General features: G+C 40.9%; 1 protein-coding gene across 1 annotated transcript in view; it reads right to left on the bottom strand.

Moving 5' to 3' along the window:
- LOC145397967 (glutamate receptor ionotropic, delta-2-like) overlaps nucleotides 1-21,830 on the bottom strand; it is a 185,287-nt gene that overhangs the window by 70,560 nt on the left and 92,897 nt on the right. The window contains exon 3 of the mRNA XM_080270942.1: nucleotides 6,759-6,958. Within this exon, the coding sequence (XP_080127068.1) occupies nucleotides 6,759-6,958 (200 nt within the window). The remainder of the gene's footprint in view (nucleotides 1-6,758; nucleotides 6,959-21,830) is intronic.

Genomic DNA, 21,830 nt, shown 5'->3' with positions numbered 1-21,830 from the left:
GAAAAAAAAAAAAAGGAAATGGCAATCCTCATCTCACCCACTCTTTGTCCTTGGCCATGTTCTCCCTTCCTCTTTCTTTCCTCAACTCTCTCCCCCTTCCTTCCCCCTTCTCCCTCTTTTGTCACTCTATCTTTGGTGATGTGGCTCGACTGTGCGTGCGTGGATGAAGGGTGTGGGGAACAGGAGAGGAGGTGGAGATGTGGGTTTGGCTGGAGATCTAAGTAAGGGGTAGAGAGGGGGCAATGTAGGGTGATGTCTTGATGATGCCGTGTCATGGCCTTGACTTGGTGACGGCGTGGTGATGCTGTGTCGTGTGGCGTGGTGATGCCGTGTCGTGTCGTGTGGCGTGGTGATGCCGTGTCGTGTCGTGTGGCGTGGTGATGCCGTGTCGTGTCGTGTGGCGTGGTGATACCATGTCGTGTGGCGTGGTGATGCCATGTCGTGTGGCGTGGTGATGCCATGTCGTGTGGCGTGGTGATGCCGTGTCCTGTGGCGTGGGGATGCCATGTCCTGTGGCGTGGTGATGCCGTGTCGTGTGGCGTGGTGATGCCGTGTCGTGTGGCGTGGTGATGCCATGTCGTGTGGCGTGGTGATGCCATGTCGTGTGGCGTGGTGATGCCGTGTCGTGTGGCGTGGTGATGCCATGTCGTGTGGCGTGGTGATGCCGTGTCGTGTGGCGTGGTGATGCCGTGTCGTGTGGCGTGGTGATGCCGTGTCGTGTGGCGTGGTGATGCCGTGTCGTGTGGCGTGGTGATGCCGTGTCGTGTGGCGTGGTGATGCCGTGTCGTGTGGCGTGGTGATGCCGTGTCGTGGCCTTGATTGATGGGGGGCGGTGGAGGGTAAAGCGAGAGGACAGAAGTGTTGCATAAGGAGAATTATCATTAAGTACAAACCTTAGGGCTTAGCAGGCATATTTGAGGCAGGGTAATGAATAGCACTGGCTAAGAAACTAGGGAAAAAACAGTAGACACATCATGCGATAATGATAATTTAGACATAGTAAAGATTAAAAAAAAATGTGAAGGAACTGGCAGTCCCATCCGCACCCCCACCCTCCATCCTTGACTCACATTTCCCTTCCTCCTTGTTTCCTTCACTACCTCGTCATTCCTCTTCCTCCTACCGCATTTATCATCGTGAACTTGGTTATGTGCCTTGAAGAGCGGTGTGAAGTAGAGGAATTAATGATGTGGGAATAGAAAGTGCGGTTGGGGAAGGCCAGTGGGAAGGGTAGGATAAAGGTGACGGAATAAGTGGTGGTTGCAGGATATTGGCAGTGCTGTGGTGTACTGTGGCCGAGACAAGAGGTGCGAGGTAGCGGGTATGGAGATGGAACAGTCGAGTTGTCACCTGGATTTTTATCATTGTGCACGAACCTTACCGTTTAGTTCAATATGCACTATAAGGAAAGTTTTCGGCCACCTTATTCAGTGCCCCCTCCTCTTCCTTCGTCCACGGCTAAGAGTAATTTTACTTCCATAGCTTAGTAAATAATACGCATTTTCGATCATAAACTAACTGTTGTAGCTACATTAAAAGGAAAAATAAATACATAGAGGTTGGAGAACACGTCCTCCACCTAGCCAATACCTCGGCATCCATACTGAATGTACTTTTACTACCGCAATTACGTAAATAATAGTTGCCACAGTGGTAACAAAAAGTTAGAATGTCACTGTAATTATTACATCAAACTAGGGTGTTGTATTTATGAGAAAAAGCATTAAAATGGCACACTCAGTAGGGGATCACACTCAACCCAGCGCATCGCTCAAATGCCGAAGCTAATTATGTTTTTATTTTTACGGCTAGGAAAATAATGCTAATACCACACTGAGCAATAATTTATGCTGTCATCAGTATGATTACATCCACATAAACGTTGTAGAATATGAGATCAGTTAAAAAAAAAAAAAATCATGCCAAGGCCCAATTCCCAGACTTCACTCCATCGAAGGAGATGAGTTGTCAGTTTCCCACCGTAATAGCAATTACCGACCACAGTATCTCCGAAACTATATGGGGTTGTTTACAAAAGTTTCACGAGTAGATGTGCATTGCATTTTCCAATCCACAGTTCAGTCCTCTACCTATATCCCTGACCGTCTTAAAGAATGCCGTAAAATGCAAGATCTATATTAAACCTTAACCTTCTACCTGTTCTGTCAGTCTTAATTTTCCTTTGGACTTCTTCCATCACAATATTAGGAAGTAAGCTGTTTCACTGATCCAGTAAGGCCTGTGGACGCTCCAAGGAATGACATGTGTCCCTGTGGTGCTGTTGACTGGGAGACCATACGGCGGTACTTTTTGATTTTCACTGGGATGATTGTTGTTTCATCGGCCAAGAGTTGTTAGCTCATTAAGGGGTTATCTTCCTTGGCATGTAAAAACAGTAGACATTTCTTATTCTCATCCATACAGATATGCAAAAAAAGTCTTAATTATGTTTGTTCTTATGCTGCATACAGCAAGGAGGTGGCCTTCAAACGGTACTAACGCCAGTAGACCTCCGAGTCACAGTCTGTGTACGCTTCTTCCCTAATTTGAGCTAAATCAGTTCTTCAGCTTTATATATATATATATATATATATATATATATATATATATATATATATATATATATATATATATATATATATATATATATCCATCATCTAATCCTACGTTGCCCCATGAGGAGCTTAGGAGCCCGAGGCTAGGAAAGTTTGTCCTGGCATTTAAGATGAGAGTGACCAGCCTCACTCATCCCCGAGTGGCATTACGTGAGTAATAAACCCCAACCGACCCTTGGATATAAACCTTCATATACTATATATATATATATATATAATTTTTTTTTTTCACTCCACATATGATAACTTTTCACTCAAACTACTTTACCTCCTTCTGGCATATTGCGAAAAACATCTCATGTGACTTTGCAGTTCCTTCTTTCCCTCCCATTTCTTGCTCTCATTCCTTTCATTCTGTTTCCTTCTTTGACAAAAATGGCTTTCTTGCTTAGACCTTTACCCTTCCCTCTGTTGTTTCTTTGTCTCTTGTTTTCTCAGACTTCCTCGTGCATGTAATTATTATTATTATTTTTCAGGTAACGTTCTCGCTGAATTTCTTGGTCTCAGTATGTAAAAAGTGCACGATCCGATAAGAATCCCTTTACAGTCATCAAGAACTTTGTTTCCATACTGTCACACTGCAGAATCAAACTCTTTCCTGTTTGTCCAACAACTTGTACGCTTCCAACTCTCTGATACCTTTGCTTTCATTCTGCCCGACTCAAAGATAGGCGACCTTTCCCAGTTCTGTAACTGCTGCCATTGTGTGTTAATCGTTTGGATTTCCAAAGTCTTTGACTATGTCCTCAATAGAAAAATTATGAATCACCTTTCTTCCCACAATTTTCATTTTGATCCTCAGCATGGATCCCACCAATGACAGTTAACTGCCAGTCTCCTATTTTTCCTCATTCTTAGTCCTCCTCCTCTTGAGACTTTGTTGATATCTTAACCATTGCACTTGACATATCAAAGTCTTTCAACAGTATCTGACACAAATCATTACTTTCTACACTGCATTCTTACAGTTCATGTCCTTGTGTCCGTGCCTTAACCTCAGACTTCCTTTCCGTTTTTTTTTAAGTGCTGCAGTGACTGCCGCATTTCTTCATCTGTAGATGTCAGTGATGATTCTCCTCAGGATCCTGCCCTTTCATCAACTCTCTTCCTCCTATTTTTCCTTGGTCTCCTACTGTGTATTTCTAATCTAATTTCACTCATATGCCGCAGTTTTCATCCTTCCCTTATCCACCAGCTTCTCAACCCATTCATCACAAAAGCTATTTCAACATTCACAAGTTGATGGTGAGACGCAACTGGTTTCTAACGTGTTATTCGTGACCAAAGTAAAACAAATCTTAAAATTTTTTGCTTAAAATGTTAGTTCTTTAAAGGCTCCAAAATAATCCTCAAGAATACCCCTTAATATTCATTATCAAACTTCTCAGCCCCTCATATTCTCTTAAGAAACCTGGGGTGTCTCTTGTGGGACCTAACATCGATTAATCACATTCCTACCCTTGCAAAATCTGGTTCACAAAGGCTGGATTTGCTGTACTTTTTCCAATTTATTATGCCACTGATGACACGTACAGTCCTCTTTATCCTTCCTATGCAAAGCACTTCTCATGTGTTTGGGCTTAGGGTGACTCCGGAGAACTGAGAGTGGCACACATTACTGACCTGACCCTTCTCCAGTAATAACCCCAAATGTATTTATGGGTAATATAGAACACAGGACATAGGTCTTTCTCTACCAATATGAAGTGCAGTAGGATGAGTATAAGATTAATTACTAAAACAGTGTTTCAAGGGATTTGAGAATTGTGATGGAAGCATCATTGAACTGTATGGTTCTCTTTGCATATTCAGTAGTTTTCCTAGAACGCAATTTTCATTTACATTATTGTCAATTGGCGACAGCACTCTTATTGAATATTTAAGACTTGCATAATGATCAGGAGCATAATCAATTAAACCTATCTCCTATAAGATTTAATTGAAGTTACTCTTCCATTTACTTTCCTATAAACATTTTGTATAGAAATTATGTTGGAATAATATATTTAAAATATTATGCAGTTTGCAGTCATTTTATTAATCATCTAACCAAAGAAGATATAACTAATGTATATACAGTCAACAAAAGTTCCAACTGGTCCACCTGGTCGATAGATATGCCTACGTGGCAACAGCGCGCGTGTGTATTATATTATTGTGTGGCTATTGTATTATGCTATGATAGGCTATAGGTTAATAAATATAATGTGATTGTTTGGGATCATGAGCTGTGCCCTATACAATTTATAAAGAAGTGACATTATTCTTCTTTTGTCTTGTAGCGTGAACCACGATACATGATGAGCTGTGGTTCAGGAACAGTAGGCAAGTTCACCCACAAATGTCTGGATGTAGGGGGAAGGCGTGGGAGTATGGGAGTGAGCGGGAGCATGGCAGGTGAAGGGAAAAGGGGTTAGGTGAGGTCATGACTTTTACTCAACCTATTATACATTGTTAACCATTAGAGTATATTTATTAAGGTGTCAATGATATCCTGTATCCTTAATAATACTAAATCTATTTGTTTTTATTATTGCGTTTATTCTTTATAGAAAACCGATTACACCCTTTAATTACACCAAACATACGATACCCCGCCCCTCGTTATCGGACAACATGCAGCCTGCTCCACTTCCTGGACTCTCTCTCTCTCTCTCTCTCTCTCTCTCTCTCTCTCTCTCTCTCTCTCTCTCTCTCTCTCTCTCTCTCCTCAGCTGCCCATCAGTAGACACAAATTATCTGTTTCTACTAATGAGCAATGACGTTGCATGTAACATGTCTACCAAAAATGTAATACTGTGTCAAAATACAAGTGCAATATATAACCAGCTGACACTACGGATGACATTAACCAATAAACAATACCTATTTGCATAGTCTACGTCTCAGTAATAGTCATGAGGTAGCCATATCCACAGTGATAATTTTGTTAATGTAAAAAGTAATCATGTGTTCGGTGGTGGATACCAGAGGGCAGGTGGCCACTGACACCCCCAGTGCCCGTAGCCATGCTGGTGCGTCATAGTGACACTGTAGAGGTTCCTGTTCCTCCAGTTACGTTAATACTTAAAGTTAACATACTGATGAACAACCATTTCTTATGAAAAATACAAACAGCCTATATGAACCCTCAAAATCTATGATGCAGCATATTGTGGGAGCGTTGCAGCTCTCACGCACCAGTCACAGTCTTGATCCATTTGTTTCAGTAATGCCGGCCTAACAGTGTGGAATGTTGATGAACATGCAATTAATGTTACAGTTCTATATCCATATTCTCGTTTGGAATAACGGAATACAAAGCAGGATGTCATTCAACACACATAATGTCATATACAGTTTGTGCGTGTGGGTGGGCGTGGGACAATACGTGTGGTGGGGGTGGGGGGCGGGTAGTATGTAATGTGGGTGTGTCATAATGGTAATGTGAGTGTGTGCATACGTGGCTAAGTACGTCCACGACTTATTTATGTTGTCTTTGCCTTTAACGCTTGATGACACACACCTCAATATTTATTAGGTTCAAGTTATAAGTTTATGGCATATTACACATTTATACTTTATATATGATTATGGTTTGGGGGAAGAACCTGAAACACCATTTAAAGATAAACACTGAAGTATTAAAAAAACGTAATATGGGTGGCATATTACATGAATAACAATATTTCTTCCAGGAAGAAATATTATTGTATCATCCATTTAAGAAATATGTTATAGGTGCACAAACACACAGACACACACTCTCCAGCGGTCTTTCCAAGCAGTTACGGAAATCTACCTTTAATATGTTGCGTTGGGCAGCTGTTGCCACACCTTTCCCTCAGCAACTCTAGAGGGAACTGTTTTGATTTTGCCTGTTACAAGTTCATGCACATTTACGGTAAGGCAGTATCTAACACCATTTCTTGTCGTTTTGTCATATCTCATACTGTTCACCCATCAGCTAACAATCCGGAAACATTTTGGTACTTCTTAATGTTGTCTCAGAGGGTACTGTTTAGATTAACAGCTACAGTATCTGTTACTTGTGATGATATTAAGATTTTGCATCAGCAACTATCTAGAATTGTATGATTATGGAAATTTTAGTTACTGAGAGAAAAAAAAGTTAGTGGAGACAGCAAGAGTGAAGGATCTCACATGTAATGGGACGTGGCCAGTTCTTGTATTGTCTGGATACGGCTGGGGTAGGCAGGGATAGTGAGCACGGCCACCAGGTTGCCAGTGTAGACAACAGCCAGGATCTCCACCACCAGCCACCAGAACATCAACCACACCCTTGCCCACGGCATAGACACTTTCCTGTCATCCATGGTTTGACCCAGCAACACTGCAGCCACCTGAAATCGATTGTTTGTTAATGTCTAACCCTTTCTGGTATGACAGCACCAATATCGCCCCATGAGACGTATGTTACCAAACATCATTTTGCTAGAGGTGTGTGGCAAGATATCACCCTGAGGGGGTAGTATTGCCAACCGTTCGGTAATTACCTTACATATATGATACAGTAATTCAGTCCATATTTTGTGGACCTGTAAGGCGGTAGGGTAATTTTCAAAAAATAAGATTAAGTGCGGGGTAATTATAAGCGAGAAAGTAATATTTACCAAGAGAAGAGGGAAAAAAAAAAACTTAACTTACTTGAAATTAAAGACTATTAACAAGACTATCCGTCACCTGTGAGCCAGGTAGACTGTAATAATACTGTTGGATGAAAACTTGACATATGTATCCATCCTGGATGACTGCCAGTGCTGGTGGAGTGACATCTGAACTCCAGTTGTGACTCTAAACAAATTTATTAATAACTTTTCCTTCTCCAATCAATACTTTCTGAGATTTGAGTTTTCGACACAGGCACACACACATAAATTTCGTACAAAAATAATGACCATCGGCTTCGTCTACCTGACTCAAAAATTTTAGACTCCCGATTTTCTCAAAGAATGCCTCATGCTTACACAATTTCTGATGATTGCGTGGCCTCTGTCTTTTGATTACTTGCCGCTGACTGCAAACGCTGGACACTTCTGTATCTGAATTACTATCACCAGTGCTGCATCAATGTAGTCTAGGCCCTAGGACGATTTAAGGGGAACTCCCCCCTCCCCACGCTTTAACACCACCTCTCTACTTTTTCATGAAAGAGAGATGCATCGTAAATTTCACGTAACAGTAGTTATTTAATGGTTCAGAATTCCTGAAGTCTCAGCGGACCCAGGTTCGAATCAGGGTTGGGCAGAGAACAAGTTTAGAATTTTAATGTCGTTCAAGCAGACTTTCCTGATCTACCATAGTGTGAGAAGTTACCCCGTAAATATTCCATCAGGAATTTAAGTAATTCTTACAGACTCCATACGACTAGTGGATACCTTACTGGGAGAGAGCTGTGTTACACTTTCGGTCCTATTTTAAGTGAGAGGATGTTTGCTGTTAAGCTGTCACAACGTTGTCTGCATGTGATTCATTGGCGCTGGTCATTTCCTCTCGCCAAATTTGCAGGCGCAGGAAGGGATTGCTGAGAAGACTGTTTAATGTTTACACAGCCAAGATTTCCTTGTCAGCATAAGGTAATGGTAGTTAAATGGAAGCTCACTTACCTCTCTCCGGCATGAAATTCAGGACCCGGCGACTTGTAAAAACACCCCAGCTAATACCAGCACCAGTCCTGTATGAAACAGCCCTAGCATGTATATATACAAAATGGACTGTAAATGTTAGCGACCCGGTGGTGACACGTAGAAGAGTGTGTCATGTAGGAAGACTGCTGGGTCTCTAGGTTGTGAAACCAATGGCCAAAGCCAGACACATATTAAGGAAAATAAACAGAATTAGATTTTACAGTAGAAAACTGGGAAGCAAATCTTCAGAGGTAATCCCACAAGTTTGATCGTTCTCAGTGGAAGGAGGTGATTCAGACAGATAAGTTCTCTTTGTTTAGATGGTCAGTTGCAGGTGTATAAGCCTCAGCATACAAGGCACTAAAACCAGGTGAGTTTCGTCCTTTAGTTGTAGGTCTAAAAACAGCAGGCGAGGTACTACAGTGAGACAAGCCTTTTTTTCTAATTTTAGTTTGCATTTTGAAAGGGATGAAAAAAGTAACTTTTAATTTGTTAAAAGTACAGATGAATACTATTTTTTTAATGGGTAACAACAGCCCTTACACTTTCGCCACTCATTACCATAGTAATTGACACTTCAGTCCAGAAAAAAACTCTACAGATTGTGATAAATATCACAAGTTTACAAATTCAATGCTTAAGAAGACTGATAGATATTTGCAGTTCCTAAAATTCGCATTTTGTAAACACCATAACCCCAAGCCATGGAATCTATTCATCCGGTGCACACGAAGCTCAGTAAAGACAGAAGGTCCAGTGATAAATATGAATCAGCGAGCATCACCCCGAGCAGCTCCCAAACAACACACCCAGACAGGTACACATGGCGATCAAAAATGAACACCACGATTCTGAACAAGTGACTGCTGGCATGTGGTATTTCTGCTCCGTGTCACGTGTTGGGAGAGGTGTGCTCGATAGCATTCATACATCGACATAAACATAGCACGGACTGAGAATTACCAAAATGTATGATTTTCAGTACCTTACTAATATAGAGTATATTATGTCCTTATACCATATAGTTTTGCATATATTCAACATTTTTGTTGCAATAAAATGGGCTGGAAAATTTAAATTACGAATATCATTATCATCATAACCACCATCATCATGATTAATATTACATATAATTATTAAACCTTTCTATATCCCTGTGGGAAGTATTCATATCTTTCTCAGTCTTATTAGTACTCCACATTCTGCGGAATTCTTGCGGATTTAGTAGATATTATTTCTTTTTTTTGGGGGGGGGAGGGGCAGGAGGGGGAAGATCTAGTAGGCTGGCATTCCAAGGCCGTCCGAGATAGAGACTTGAAAATTTCGGAAGTGATGTATTTTAGTTGCAGGCTTCTTTTGGCACAAAATTTTTTTCCTAACACTAGCGCCTTCTATGCTATTTTTTCAGTTTTTGTTCCTTTGCTCAGCAAAAACTACTGAATCGATTCTTTGCAAATGTTCCAGTATGTAGTCGTCAACATATACTAGTGCGCCTGGTTATTGATACCGAGATCCGACAAATGTTTTTTGAGACACTAATAAAAATCAAAATATCCGCCTCATGCCTGAGAAGTGCTAAAACAGAAAGCATTTGGCCGATTTTGGCCAAACTTGGTGGAAATGCAGTGGGTCATGAGCGAAGATGGCCTGCATAATATGACTGACCTTGACCTTGATCTCAAGGTCGCGGATCAAAATCCTCAGAAAATTTTGAGTCATACCAAAAGTCCCTCAATATTAGGTCTACAGTGATAAAAGTAGGTCCATCTGAAATGTGGAGTTCTTTGAATATTGAGTCAGCAGTTTCAGATTTCTAGTTATTATTATTACTATTATTATTATTATTATTATTATTATTATTATGTGATAGGAAGCGTTATGAGGAACACACTGAGGTGATTTGGCTATATGGAGAGGATGGAGGGTGAAAGACTGACGAAGAGAGTGTATGTGAGTGAGGTGGAGGGGGGAAGAGGGAAGGGGAGGCCGAGGATGAGATGGAGGGATGGGGTGGAGAGGTATATGAGAGAGGGAGGTGTGAGTTGGGAGCAGGGCAGTAAAATGGCGGGGGACAGGGCGACTTGGAGGCGATTTGTTTGTGGCCACCCCAAACGGGATTGAGGCGTCTGGCAATATAGATAGATAGATAGATAGATTATTATTATTATTATTATTATTATAAAAACTGCTGTACTTCAAATGTTGTTTGGCCTAGAGCCGACAACCGTGGTCAGCTTAGTTAGCCAGCTGTCTGCATCTCTTGGCTAAAAATGGCGGTAATCAGTCGACCAGATCTTTGGATGTTATCTGGGACACCGAAATGTGAGTTGGCCACGGTATCTCAAAAACTGCTTAAGCTAGGAAGCTGAAATGCTACTACAAAATAGCCTTAAGGCGGACAGAGGGCATAAGGGAGTATGGTTTTAATCGGTTGATTATTCTGTGAGACCGCCTGGGGTTAAAAAGTGAGACTTTTCAGGATATTCTGATTATCACCTAATATTCCATGAAGGGTTAAAGCTAGAGCCACCAAACATGGAGGACTTATAGACTGTGACGACCTACGATGATATGCACAAGATCAGTGACCCTAACCTCGCCTGAGGTAAAAAATTGGGACATTTCCCGATATTCAAGACGTCACCTAATTTTCCATAAAGAATTAAATCCAGAACCACAAAACTTGGTTGACTTATAGACTGTGATGACATACGATGACATGCACAGGATCAATAACCGTGACTTTCCAGTTATTCCGGATGTCACCTAATTTTCCATGAAGGATTAAAACTAGAGCCACCAAACTTGGCGGACGTATTGACTGTGATGACCTAAGATGAAATGCACAAAATCAGTGACCTTGACCTCAAAATTCCTTTATACAGTAGCTCGGCTTCTAGTAGGCAATGGCTATGGGAAGTTTTTCATCAAAATTGTCCATGGACAGTTTGACGGTGTTCTAGTTATAATAATAATAATAATAATAATAATAACAATTAATAATATTATTATTACTATTGTTTTTGTTATTGTTGATGCTGTTGTTGTTCTTGTTGCTGTTGTTGTTATTGTTGTTGTTCTTGATGTTGTTGCCATTATCAGTCCTGTGAAGCAGGTTTGTATCATATTCAGCAGCCTACCCTATACTGTTAACCTTGAGGCAGACAGTATGTGTATATGAGGAGGGGGGGTTGATGTCATAGCACATGTTGCAGAATAGATTCTCATCTGTAATACCGTATTTGCCGAGCGTGAACCCGCCTAATGATTTTTAGGAGGTTAGCCTGCCTCCCAAAATTAAAAACGATCAGAAATCTGGGAAAGTGAGTCCATGGATTTCATCGTAGCTTCTCAGGTTAGTTCGTCTGGTTCCTTGATATCTTCAAATATGTAAAGTTCTCTACCATTATTTTTAGGGGGGTCAGCCCCCTCACCAAATTTTAAAAATCGCAGAAGTTGGGAAAGGGGGCTAGAGATGGCTTTGATATCCTAGTACAAATTTTACAATGGGATTTCATCCGTAATGCAATACATGGGGAGCACCATCCTACCGATGATTCTTGGGAAGGACAGTCCCGTCCAATGATTTAAAAATATCATAAATACGAGGAGGATTTGAATGAAACGTCCCAGATGAGTTCGTCAGGTTACTCCAAACGCCTTCCAGTTTATACAATCTTCCAACCATGATTTTCAGGGGGGGTGGACCATCCCTCCTCACCAAGTTTAACATTCTGAGAAATACCAAAGGAAGCCAGATATGACTTTGATAACTTAGTACATGTTGAACAATCGACTCTCATCTGAAATGTGATATTCAGGTAGCGTGACGTCCAGGTGATTCTTAGGGCAGGTCAGTCCCCTTCCCCAAAATACATATGATCAGAAATAGTGGGTTGTGAGCACATAGATTTCAAAGAAATCGACATAAATATCGCAGAATTTGATATGCACTTTCCATGTTTTCCCTGAATTCACAGGAAAAAAAACTGCACGTCTGCTTTATATTTCTTATTACAACATACATTTGCAAGTTCAAGGGCCCTCATGAACCCAGGACCCCCGGCCAGGGTTCCCCGGGCACCGTTGTTAATACGACTCTGACTTTCACCAAAGAACTAAGGAAAGCACATAGTAAAGGATAGTATTAAAATACCAATTCCACATTACATCATATGAAGTGTCTGAGGCAAGGTAGCTGACGAGGCTTCATTCCTGATGGCACTGAAATGTGAAAACGTTCTCCCGCCTCAAGGAGTCAAACATTTGCATTTAAGGAAGATCGTCGCGTGTTACTCCCACTCACAACACCATCAACTATTTGGTAATTTAATTGATGAGAAGTTGATTTCCACTGCACTGGAAACTCCGTGACGTATACAAATGCCTATTAAGATGGGATCATTGTTACGCTATGTAAAAATATCATCAAAAACAAAGGTTAAAATGCCTGAGCCGCAGGGTTGTTGTGCTACCCCGGTCTGTCTGACACCAGCAGACCCATCAACCACAGGCAAACAGTTGCTGCTGCAGGGTAGTCCCGTGCAGTTAATCGATGTTGCCATGCATCTTTCAACATCTTACCACAGCAGGACGCGGGGATTAGTGTGGAGGTTTGGTTCCGGGGTGGGCGCCGCATCTGCGTTTCTTCACTCAGTCAACAGGGGCGCCACAGTAGGCTCCGTCACCCGTTATTTGGCCGTACGGTGACCACGCAGCGTTGTAAAAAGTGACCTAAGTTACAGGCAATCATTAGGTGTATCACTCAGTGTAGATGCACTTGAAGTGTAGAGACCAGTCATAAACAATGACAGGAAGGATGGGAGAAACAGGAAGAGAGGAAGCCAGACAAAGAAAAAGAATGAGACATAAATGAAGAAGTAGGCGGCACTACGTCACCTTAGTGGATGATGGGCGCCCCCACCTGCCACCGTGAACCCCAGCTTAGTGAAGGGGAATATAGGGCAGTTTCACACCAGTGTTTAGGGCTGCTAGCACTGGGGTCGACTTGGAATAAGAATTTCCTATACACCTTCCTCAATATGGAATAAGCATTTCCTCATTATGGAACAAGATTTTCCTCATTATGAAATAAGCATTTCCTCAATATGGAATAAACATTTCCTCATTATGAAATAAGAATTTCCTATACATCTTCTTCAATATATTGGCATCATTGCTTCAGATGAGTGGCGCAATTTTCTGTGAAAATTCGGAGCGAAATTATCGACATAGAGTGCTAGCAACAACGTGACATCAAACTGTCCTACTCGAGATGAATACAATATCTAATGAGAGAGAGAGAGAGAGAGAGAGAGAGAGAGAGAGAGAGAGAGAGAGAGAGAGAGAGAGAGAGAGAGAGAGAGAGAGAACAAGTGAAGTGTTGTTTTTCAGCTAAGTTTGGTAGCTGAATATTCCATGTACGAAAAGGAGAGAGACTCACAGTTCCCTGGTTTGGAAGCATATTGATAGTTAAGATGACTCTTCTCCAGGTCCGATGGTTGTTTTTTTTTTTTTTATGTGTAAGTTTTTTTTGTTTTTTTTTTTACTCGTATAATAAATGACGAAGTGGAGGGTGTCTCGGGGCCTGGCTGGAAAACACATCGTTTGATAATTTGTTTCATTAATCTTTCTTCTTTTTTGTGTTCAAGACGCATGAGGGCTTTGTATTTTATTTTTTCTTTCATTGCCCACCTTGATTTGGTCTATTTTCGGTTTGTTGGCACCATTTTCCTATTTCACTTTTCACCATCCTATTAATACTTCGGTTGAAATACCTGGTGATTGCAAGGACCTGAGTGGCTCATTCCATTCCTCGGTGAGGGGCGCCAGAACCACTCGAGTATGTGGAGGCCCTCCTGACATGGGCCCTGACTGTGGAATTCGTGCACCGCTGGGGCCAATCAGTTCTTGCAGTAAGACAAAATCCAGGGTTTGTTGGTTTTATATACACGCTTTTGTTGTATCTGCTGAAGCTCCAAAAACTTTACTGGAATCCTACACAAAAGAGGCTCCTTTCGTTATCTCGGTGGAAGGATGTTCAGGCAAAAGAATCGAGTTGCCACAGGTCCTCATTAGGAGTCGTCTTCGCCAATTTTTCATGGGATGGGTGAAAAACAAGTTTTCAGTCTCATCAACAAAGCCAACATATATGCCAGTACTGTCGCAGACAAATTGTATCGGCACACCCACCTGACAGAGAATTGTGCATTGTGTTGGTAATATTACTTTGCACTCCCCCCCCCCTCCATATATCAAGTCTTGCCCTCCCCACCCTCTCTCTCTCTGTCTCTCGTCTCGCGTCTGTAAGTCCCTCCCATAGACTCGCCTCCATCACAACAACAACGAGGTCCCAAATCACATCATACTCCCCCCCCCCTCTCTCTCTCTCTCTCTCTCTCTCTCTTTCTCTCTCATCGAATGTATTGTATCTTTTATACGTTTTTACCAAAGCCTCTTCTTAAAATAAATGATCAGATCGTTAAATTAGCATTATGTTGTATGTTTCAAGTTCACATTTGTCATTCTATTAACATCTAGGAGAATATAAAATTTCATGATCCGTTCGAAAATGAATGTTTGTATATTCACCAAATATAATTTAACCTAAGTCAGATACAACTGAGATATGACTATGCTTACGCATTCTCGTATCTCAGTGCAGTAATAATGATCCGAGTCAGTATATTTCAAAACCTGTAGTAAACCTGCATTTCACTGTTAAAGCTAATATAAGGTCGAAATGGCTATATATATATATATATATATATATATATATATATATATATATATATATATATATATATATATATATATATATATATATATATATATACAAAAAATAGCTTCTAAGAATCAATTCAGTGATTAGTATAAGTCATAAATACACGGTTATTTTTGTATTCTCTAAATTCACCATGCTTCCACTCGGCCAGTATTACTCAACCCACTTCACTCTTTAAGTACACCCACACTCATCTAATCACCTATCGTGACAAGTCTACTCAAGTAAACGGCCACACACATTATAAATATCTGTGTCTTAATATGTTTCACAAATCTATACTTTCACGATTCATGTTTAAAGACGATTTGTTATTCGACACAAAGTAAAATATTATTTGCAATTTGTAAGTACTAATCATGGAGTATGCTGCAAGCTAACGTTTCAATGGATCATGAAGTATAAATGTAATGGCTGAGGAACCCTCGAATTAGATTATATAAGGGGAATCAACAAATACAAACATTTTGACTGTTGGCCCTACTGTATATAAATTTAATAATTGATATCGCATTAGTGTATGGGTGTCTATACTAAAACACCTTCCGCCCGAACAGTCCATAAGACAAAAACGTGAAAGATCATATATATTTTTAGAACAAGGCAGTCCTCCAAAGAGATTAGATTTACACTTTTGGACGCTGGTATGGTTGAGCTGTTAAGGGTTAAACACGCAGCTGATGTGTTACGGGTTTGATTACCGCCTTGTGCAACAGTGAGAGGATATTTTTGGTTTACCCTGTAACGCATCCTTAAACTAAGGGCACTATAGACGTCACCTTATGAGTAAACGGTGGCATATATTTCTGACAAGCTATTTTGTTCATGTATATTATTATCATCCCTATTTTGTAGCGGTATACTCCTTTACCAACTTACGAACTCCGGAATTTGCATACCATATTCACAGCACGTAAAAGTGCATTGAGAAATATAATTCGCAAGTTGATAAATGGGTAAACTGCTACAAATTGACAGGTGATTGAATTGGCCGTGAATTTTGTGCGAAGGAGTGTATGATCGTGGTTTGGCACCCCTTTTTAGCATGGCAGTCGTCGAACTGACTCGGTCAGACAGGTGAGTGCGAATTTAAGTGCGGAATATTTTTTTTTGACCTATCAGGTAGAGTTAGGATTCTAGCGACTTGAATGGTGAGAGAATGGGTGTTCCTCATCCCAGCGAGTAAACTTTGGTCAGTATCTCGTTTTGTTTTTTTCCAGGTTGTTTGGACTCTACTTCACTCTATCTTTGGGTGGGAAATTAGGTCTGGCTGATAAGGATTCTGATAATGATGTTGATCCAAATTCCAAGTTCCAGGCGGGTGTGGTGTGATTGAGTGCAAGTACTCATGTCTCCCGTATCTTAAGGTATACTGTATTTTGCAAGAAATTGAGTTTAATTACACCATTAGTCGAGGAACAGTGTAACAAACGTAATATGTTCCATACTTATTGTAGTAACTAGCTTCCGTGCATGAAATGTGGGCAGGCACTTTGCCACGCACGTTCAAACCGTGTTTTGCAGGGCCCTGAGGGATCTTAGAACTGAGGAACATCACTTAACAATTGGAGATGTTACCTGGTCCCACTTTGCTTCACGCCTGCATAGAGCTGTATGGCTGTGGCATGAAAGAAGTCTGTTGTAGTGGTTGTACGTCTGAGTGAGATAGTTATATGGTAAAATGTTATCTATGCTAAATTAAAATCTATATAACTATCCATAGCTAGACGCCTTAATTCCGAGAAAGGTGATTACATACAAAGCCTCCATGCCACCCTGTGCTTACCTCCCGTCCCTCTCATGTATCTCTCGACTGCATCCCTCCAACTCATCCTTTGTTTCCCCGTCCCATCTGTGCCCTCTCTCTACCTTACTTCCATGCACTCTTCTTGTCAGTCAGTCATTCTTCGTCCTCCTGACATGAGCAAACCATCTCAGAGTAGTTTTTCTAATGCTTTCAGTCACATCTTTATCAATGTTCCTTAACTTCTTCATTTGTCTATCTGTCTCTCCATGTTACTCCGCATGATCCATTCGAATAGCTTACTTCTACTGTACTACTGCCATTCTTGACTTGTTCCCTTCCAGCAGGCCCAAGCTTTCCTTCCAAACGTTAGAGTTAGGATCATAACACCGTGATGCAACATTTTTTTTTTTCCAATTTCCATATTCACTTCCCTGTTCCTTATCATTCCTTTCACTGAACCAGGAACTTTTTTTCTCCTCCTGTAACCTTTCATGCTCTTCGTCCTCTAAACTTCTATCCTTATGTATCGCACTACCTAAATACTTAATGGCCCTTGCATTCTCTATTGCTTGACCATCAAGCATCGCTGTGTATAATATAACAGGTGATTTTGGTTTCTTAGGAAATCATTCTCCTAGCGACTGTGTTATGAGAGAATTACTTATACTATTTTATAACTGATATAGCATTTCATATTTCTTCTCGGAATCTTAGATAATGCTAATCGTATTAAGATAAACACCTCGAATTGGAGCGGTTAGCTTCATCTTCCTTAAATTCCCTCACGACGTGAGGTCTGCTGGAAACTTCATCGAATCTGTTAGTTTAAAACCATTTTTTCAGCCTTTGGATTTCAGAAATCAGACTGTCCCTTAGGTTTGCCCAGACTGTCCACCACAACCGCAGCGGTAGTAAGCCTTGCCACAATACTTGCACTGTAGAGGTCCACTTCAAATTTCTGGGATATTTTTTCTCTTCTATACCCAAGGAGTCACAACTCTATCCTCCGAGAATCACACTTAAAGGCCAGCAAGGTGGGCATGAATACAACGATCCTGTGTGGACACAGACCTAACATGGCGCCGACTTGTTATGATCCACTTCCCTGTCTTTAATTGACAGCTAAATTGTCTGGTACACATACTGTCGGAGTTCGTGTATTTAGGTTGACGGAGTCACTTCTTGACATTCGCTCCTTCTTCTGTGACTTTGGGTCATAATGAATAATAATGCATTAAAGTAAAGAATTTTCACGGCTTTACAACTAAATCATTTTATCGCTGTGCCTCATGTTCTGACGACAAGGCTCTAACGCACATCACATAACCTAAGTTTCAAACTCTTTACTACAACCCCGCATGGCGGAGTGAAAGCAAGTATTATGTTATTGTTGTGTGTGTGTGTGTGTGTGTGTGTGTGTGTGTGTGTGTGTGTGTGTGTGTGTGTGTGTGTGTGTGTGTGTGTGTGTGTGTGTGTGTGTGTGTTAACGAAAACATGTAACAGGCGTCCACACTGAAAGTGTGGATCGTGTTCGAGAGAGCGAGCGAGCGAGAGAGGCTGGGCTGAATTTTGTCTCATGTGCTCATCTTCCTTTGATTTTCTGACCTGAAAATACTAAAGAGAACTTACTAGATTACACCAAATTATTCCCTCACACTTCCTAAAACCAATACTCCTCCTGTATTAAATTTAGGTCTAGGGCTTGGGGCCTAGCAACTTAATAATGACTTAGTTTTTTGCTCACTCACAATAATTACTTTCACCAAATCTCTTGGTGCTCTCCGATTCGAATCAGAAATAAAAAATTCAGAGTTTCTTTCGTCGATCAGGGTATTCAATTAGTTTGACTCGGATTCCGTCAAAAATTTCCAAAAAAAGCCAAGCAGAAAATATTATTTGTTTTGAAAAGGCAAAACCTGGTTGCAGTAAGCGATAGAGTGGCGGCCTGTGGTCCTAGTGAACCCAGGTTCGAATCCCGGCTGGGGCGAGGAACAGTTTAAGTATTTGAATTTCATAAAAGCAGACTTTCCTGATCTACCAGATGACCCGCCGACATGTCGTAAAAGTATCACCGCTAACACCAGTACACCAGTCCTATATGAGACAGCCCTAGCATGTATTCAGTATGGACAGTGGCTGTTAGCGCCGAAGTGGTGACATGTGGAGATGTAGGAAGACTGCAGGGCCTTGAGATAGGCCACTGCCCCAAGTAATAGGCCCTGAAGCCTTTGCTCAGAGTCGGACAAAAAAAAAGAAAAAAAAAAATCGTCGGAAAATACCACTGCGCTACTCACTCAGCCTTAGACCGTTACTCTTGCGCAGCCGGCTGTTACGCTAATCTACCTTATAAAAAATCGTTTCCTCGCTTTACGGAAAAGCTATTGGGAATAGCGGGTTGTTTAAGAAATGAAAATATTAAGGATTTTTATGCGATTTCCAAAGTGGCGCCTATCTTCCTTGTAACTTCAAAATTGGCTGAGATATCCAAAAAAAGTTCGCTACTGTACTACAGAGTTTTCCTCCTGCCCCCTGCCCCCGTTTCTTGCTGATGCAATAAATCCTTCGCTCAGGTACATATGTCGGGGGTTCAAACTGTGACTAAATTTGGTATTCTCGCTCACTTCGCCCGCTCAAACAATAACAAACAATTTTCATCCGATTTTAATAAAATTTGTTGGGAGGTCTGAGAGTTAGTCAATGAACGAACCATTTTTTTTTTTTTTTTTTTTTTTTTTATAGAACAGTAAGCTAAAGGTCAAGGTCAAATGGTAAGGTCACATTTGTCATAGAGAAATCAGCTGGAAGTTTTTATCCAATTTAGTCCCAATTTACTGGGAAATGGGTGAAGTACAAAAGGAAGAAGTTTTTAGTTTTGAGAACAATCAGTAATAGGTCATGGTCACAAGGAAAGGTCATACTTCGACCCGTGTGAATGTATGACAACAAACTCAACCAGTTTTCATCGTATTTCAATCAAGCCTGGAGGGAGAGTTGAGGGTCGGCTAAGGACAAAAACTTTTTTTTTAGGCCAATAGGTCAGGGGGCAATATATCTTAGATTTTTTTATTTTATTTATACCAAACTTTCGGAAAGGAATACGGACCAAGGCAGAACAAAGGAATTTAGTTTTGAGATCAATCGGTCAAAGCTTAAGGCCAAACTTCGTCCCAAGTGTTGGTGTGTAAATCAGATAACTAAAACAGTTATTATCTTATTTAGATCAACGTTGGTGGATGAGCTGAGAATGACCGATAAGCCATTGTTATTTGAGAACAAAACATCAACGGTCAAAAATAGACAGCACAGTCAACTTAAATAGTTTTTATGTGATGCAGACTAAAGATTTTTGAAGGGTTAAGGTTTGACCAGATTAGAAGAAATTTGATTTTGAGAACAATCAATATAAGAAGAAGGTCACAGGGAAAGGCCAATTATCAAGGTTCCTGGACAAAGTAACTTCAGACAATTCTGATCTTATATTTTTCAAAGTTTGTGGAAGGGTTATGGGTTTAAGCTGAAACGAAAGTAATAGGATTCATAGTGTAATCTTTCGAAAATCAAGTTCATTTGGTAAAGCAAATATTCGGACCTTAGATCAGTTGGTGGACGCGGGTATTGCCCTCTCTGAGTGTTCCTCCTTGTTTATCTTTAGTTTTTATTGATGTATTTATTATCTGTTTATTAATTTAATTGATTAATTTGTTGATATTTCCCACACATGCACAATGCATGTTCAGTCCTTGAGCGCCATTTGAACTGAATTTGCCTCTTTAACCCGCCGCGTCCTGACCGATTTTTCACCACTAACCCCCCCAATCCTGACCAATTTTGGATTTTTTTTTGTTTTTTTGCTCAAACCTCCGCTTTTTGTGAGAAGCAATGGCAGTTCAGAGAAAATGTGCTCACCTTAGCTTAGAAGTGCTCTAAACAGGTGACCCCCTGCACACCTGGTACCATGTTCTCTGGAGCTGCGCTGAGGGTGTCACATTTTCTATAGTAGCGGTAACTATTGCAAACCACTCAGAATAGGTAGATATTAGTTCATTTGGTACAAATTTATATGTAGTACAAGTATAAATTGGTTTTCACACAATAATATAGGCGCTATAAGCATTGTTTCACTCACTGAACACATCAACATACAGCTCCTTCCTTGGTGACGTTACCTCCTCATCACTTCTGCTCGTTTCTTCCTCTGGCGCCACATAATCTTTGTCCTCCACATCATCATCGATTGGGGAATCACTCTCGCCTTGAATTTTGTACCATGGCGCTACATGTCTTTTCTGGCCAGGTCACTGCTAACAGGTGAGTTGCCGAGACAATGGGGTGCAAGATGGGGGTCACGCAGGGTAAGGCAGTGTTCCCACCCGGCAGCGGGTAGAGGAAGGTGTCCCTTGCATACGTACAAAAAATCACGCGCAAAATTTGAAAAATATGCAAATGACGGACCTCGCAATTGCAAAAGTTTGGATACGTTATCGGGACTGAGCATGACAAAACGTTGCAATGTATCCATATGTTATCAGGACGTGGCGGGTTACGCTCTGACTTTTCGTCCTGCATTGGCACGGTGAATAAAACAATAGCCTGGCAATTGTTTGTGATTTGTACTACAGGTTCATCCAGTGACTTCTGATAAATTTCTGTAGCTGGCAGTTGTTATCTTTAACGGCATGCTTGGTTTTGTCTTTACTGGGAGATGGTACAGCATTCAACATGCTCTGCAGATTTCGTCCCAACTGATGATCAGTGCAGTTAAAACTCTTAATACACATTCAAAGGTTGTGGAACTCCTTTGTTTCCTTGATGTCGTACCTAAGTAGATCCAACAGTCCAAGAACCCATTAGTCACTGATCCCATAATTTTATCCTATTGTTCAATAGGGTTCATTACATGATCAGCTGATTCTTTTATGAGTGCCTTCTAATTTAAGGCGCTATAATATTTTGAGTGTCTTAAACCTACACCTGAAGTAAGCAACACTCTAGACTGGTGATTGGTTTGGGTTATCATGCACAGAACATATAGTATCACGGAATGAGGTAGCCACTCC

The sequence above is a fragment of the Coenobita brevimanus genome, chromosome 44 (assembly GCF_032717465.1).
Source record: "Coenobita brevimanus isolate Jiangsu-jjx chromosome 44, ASM3271746v2, whole genome shotgun sequence".
Taxonomy (NCBI): domain Eukaryota; kingdom Metazoa; phylum Arthropoda; class Malacostraca; order Decapoda; family Coenobitidae; genus Coenobita; species Coenobita brevimanus.
The sequence above is the reverse complement of the archived record's forward strand: the minus strand, read 5'-3'. Positions and strand labels throughout refer to the sequence as shown.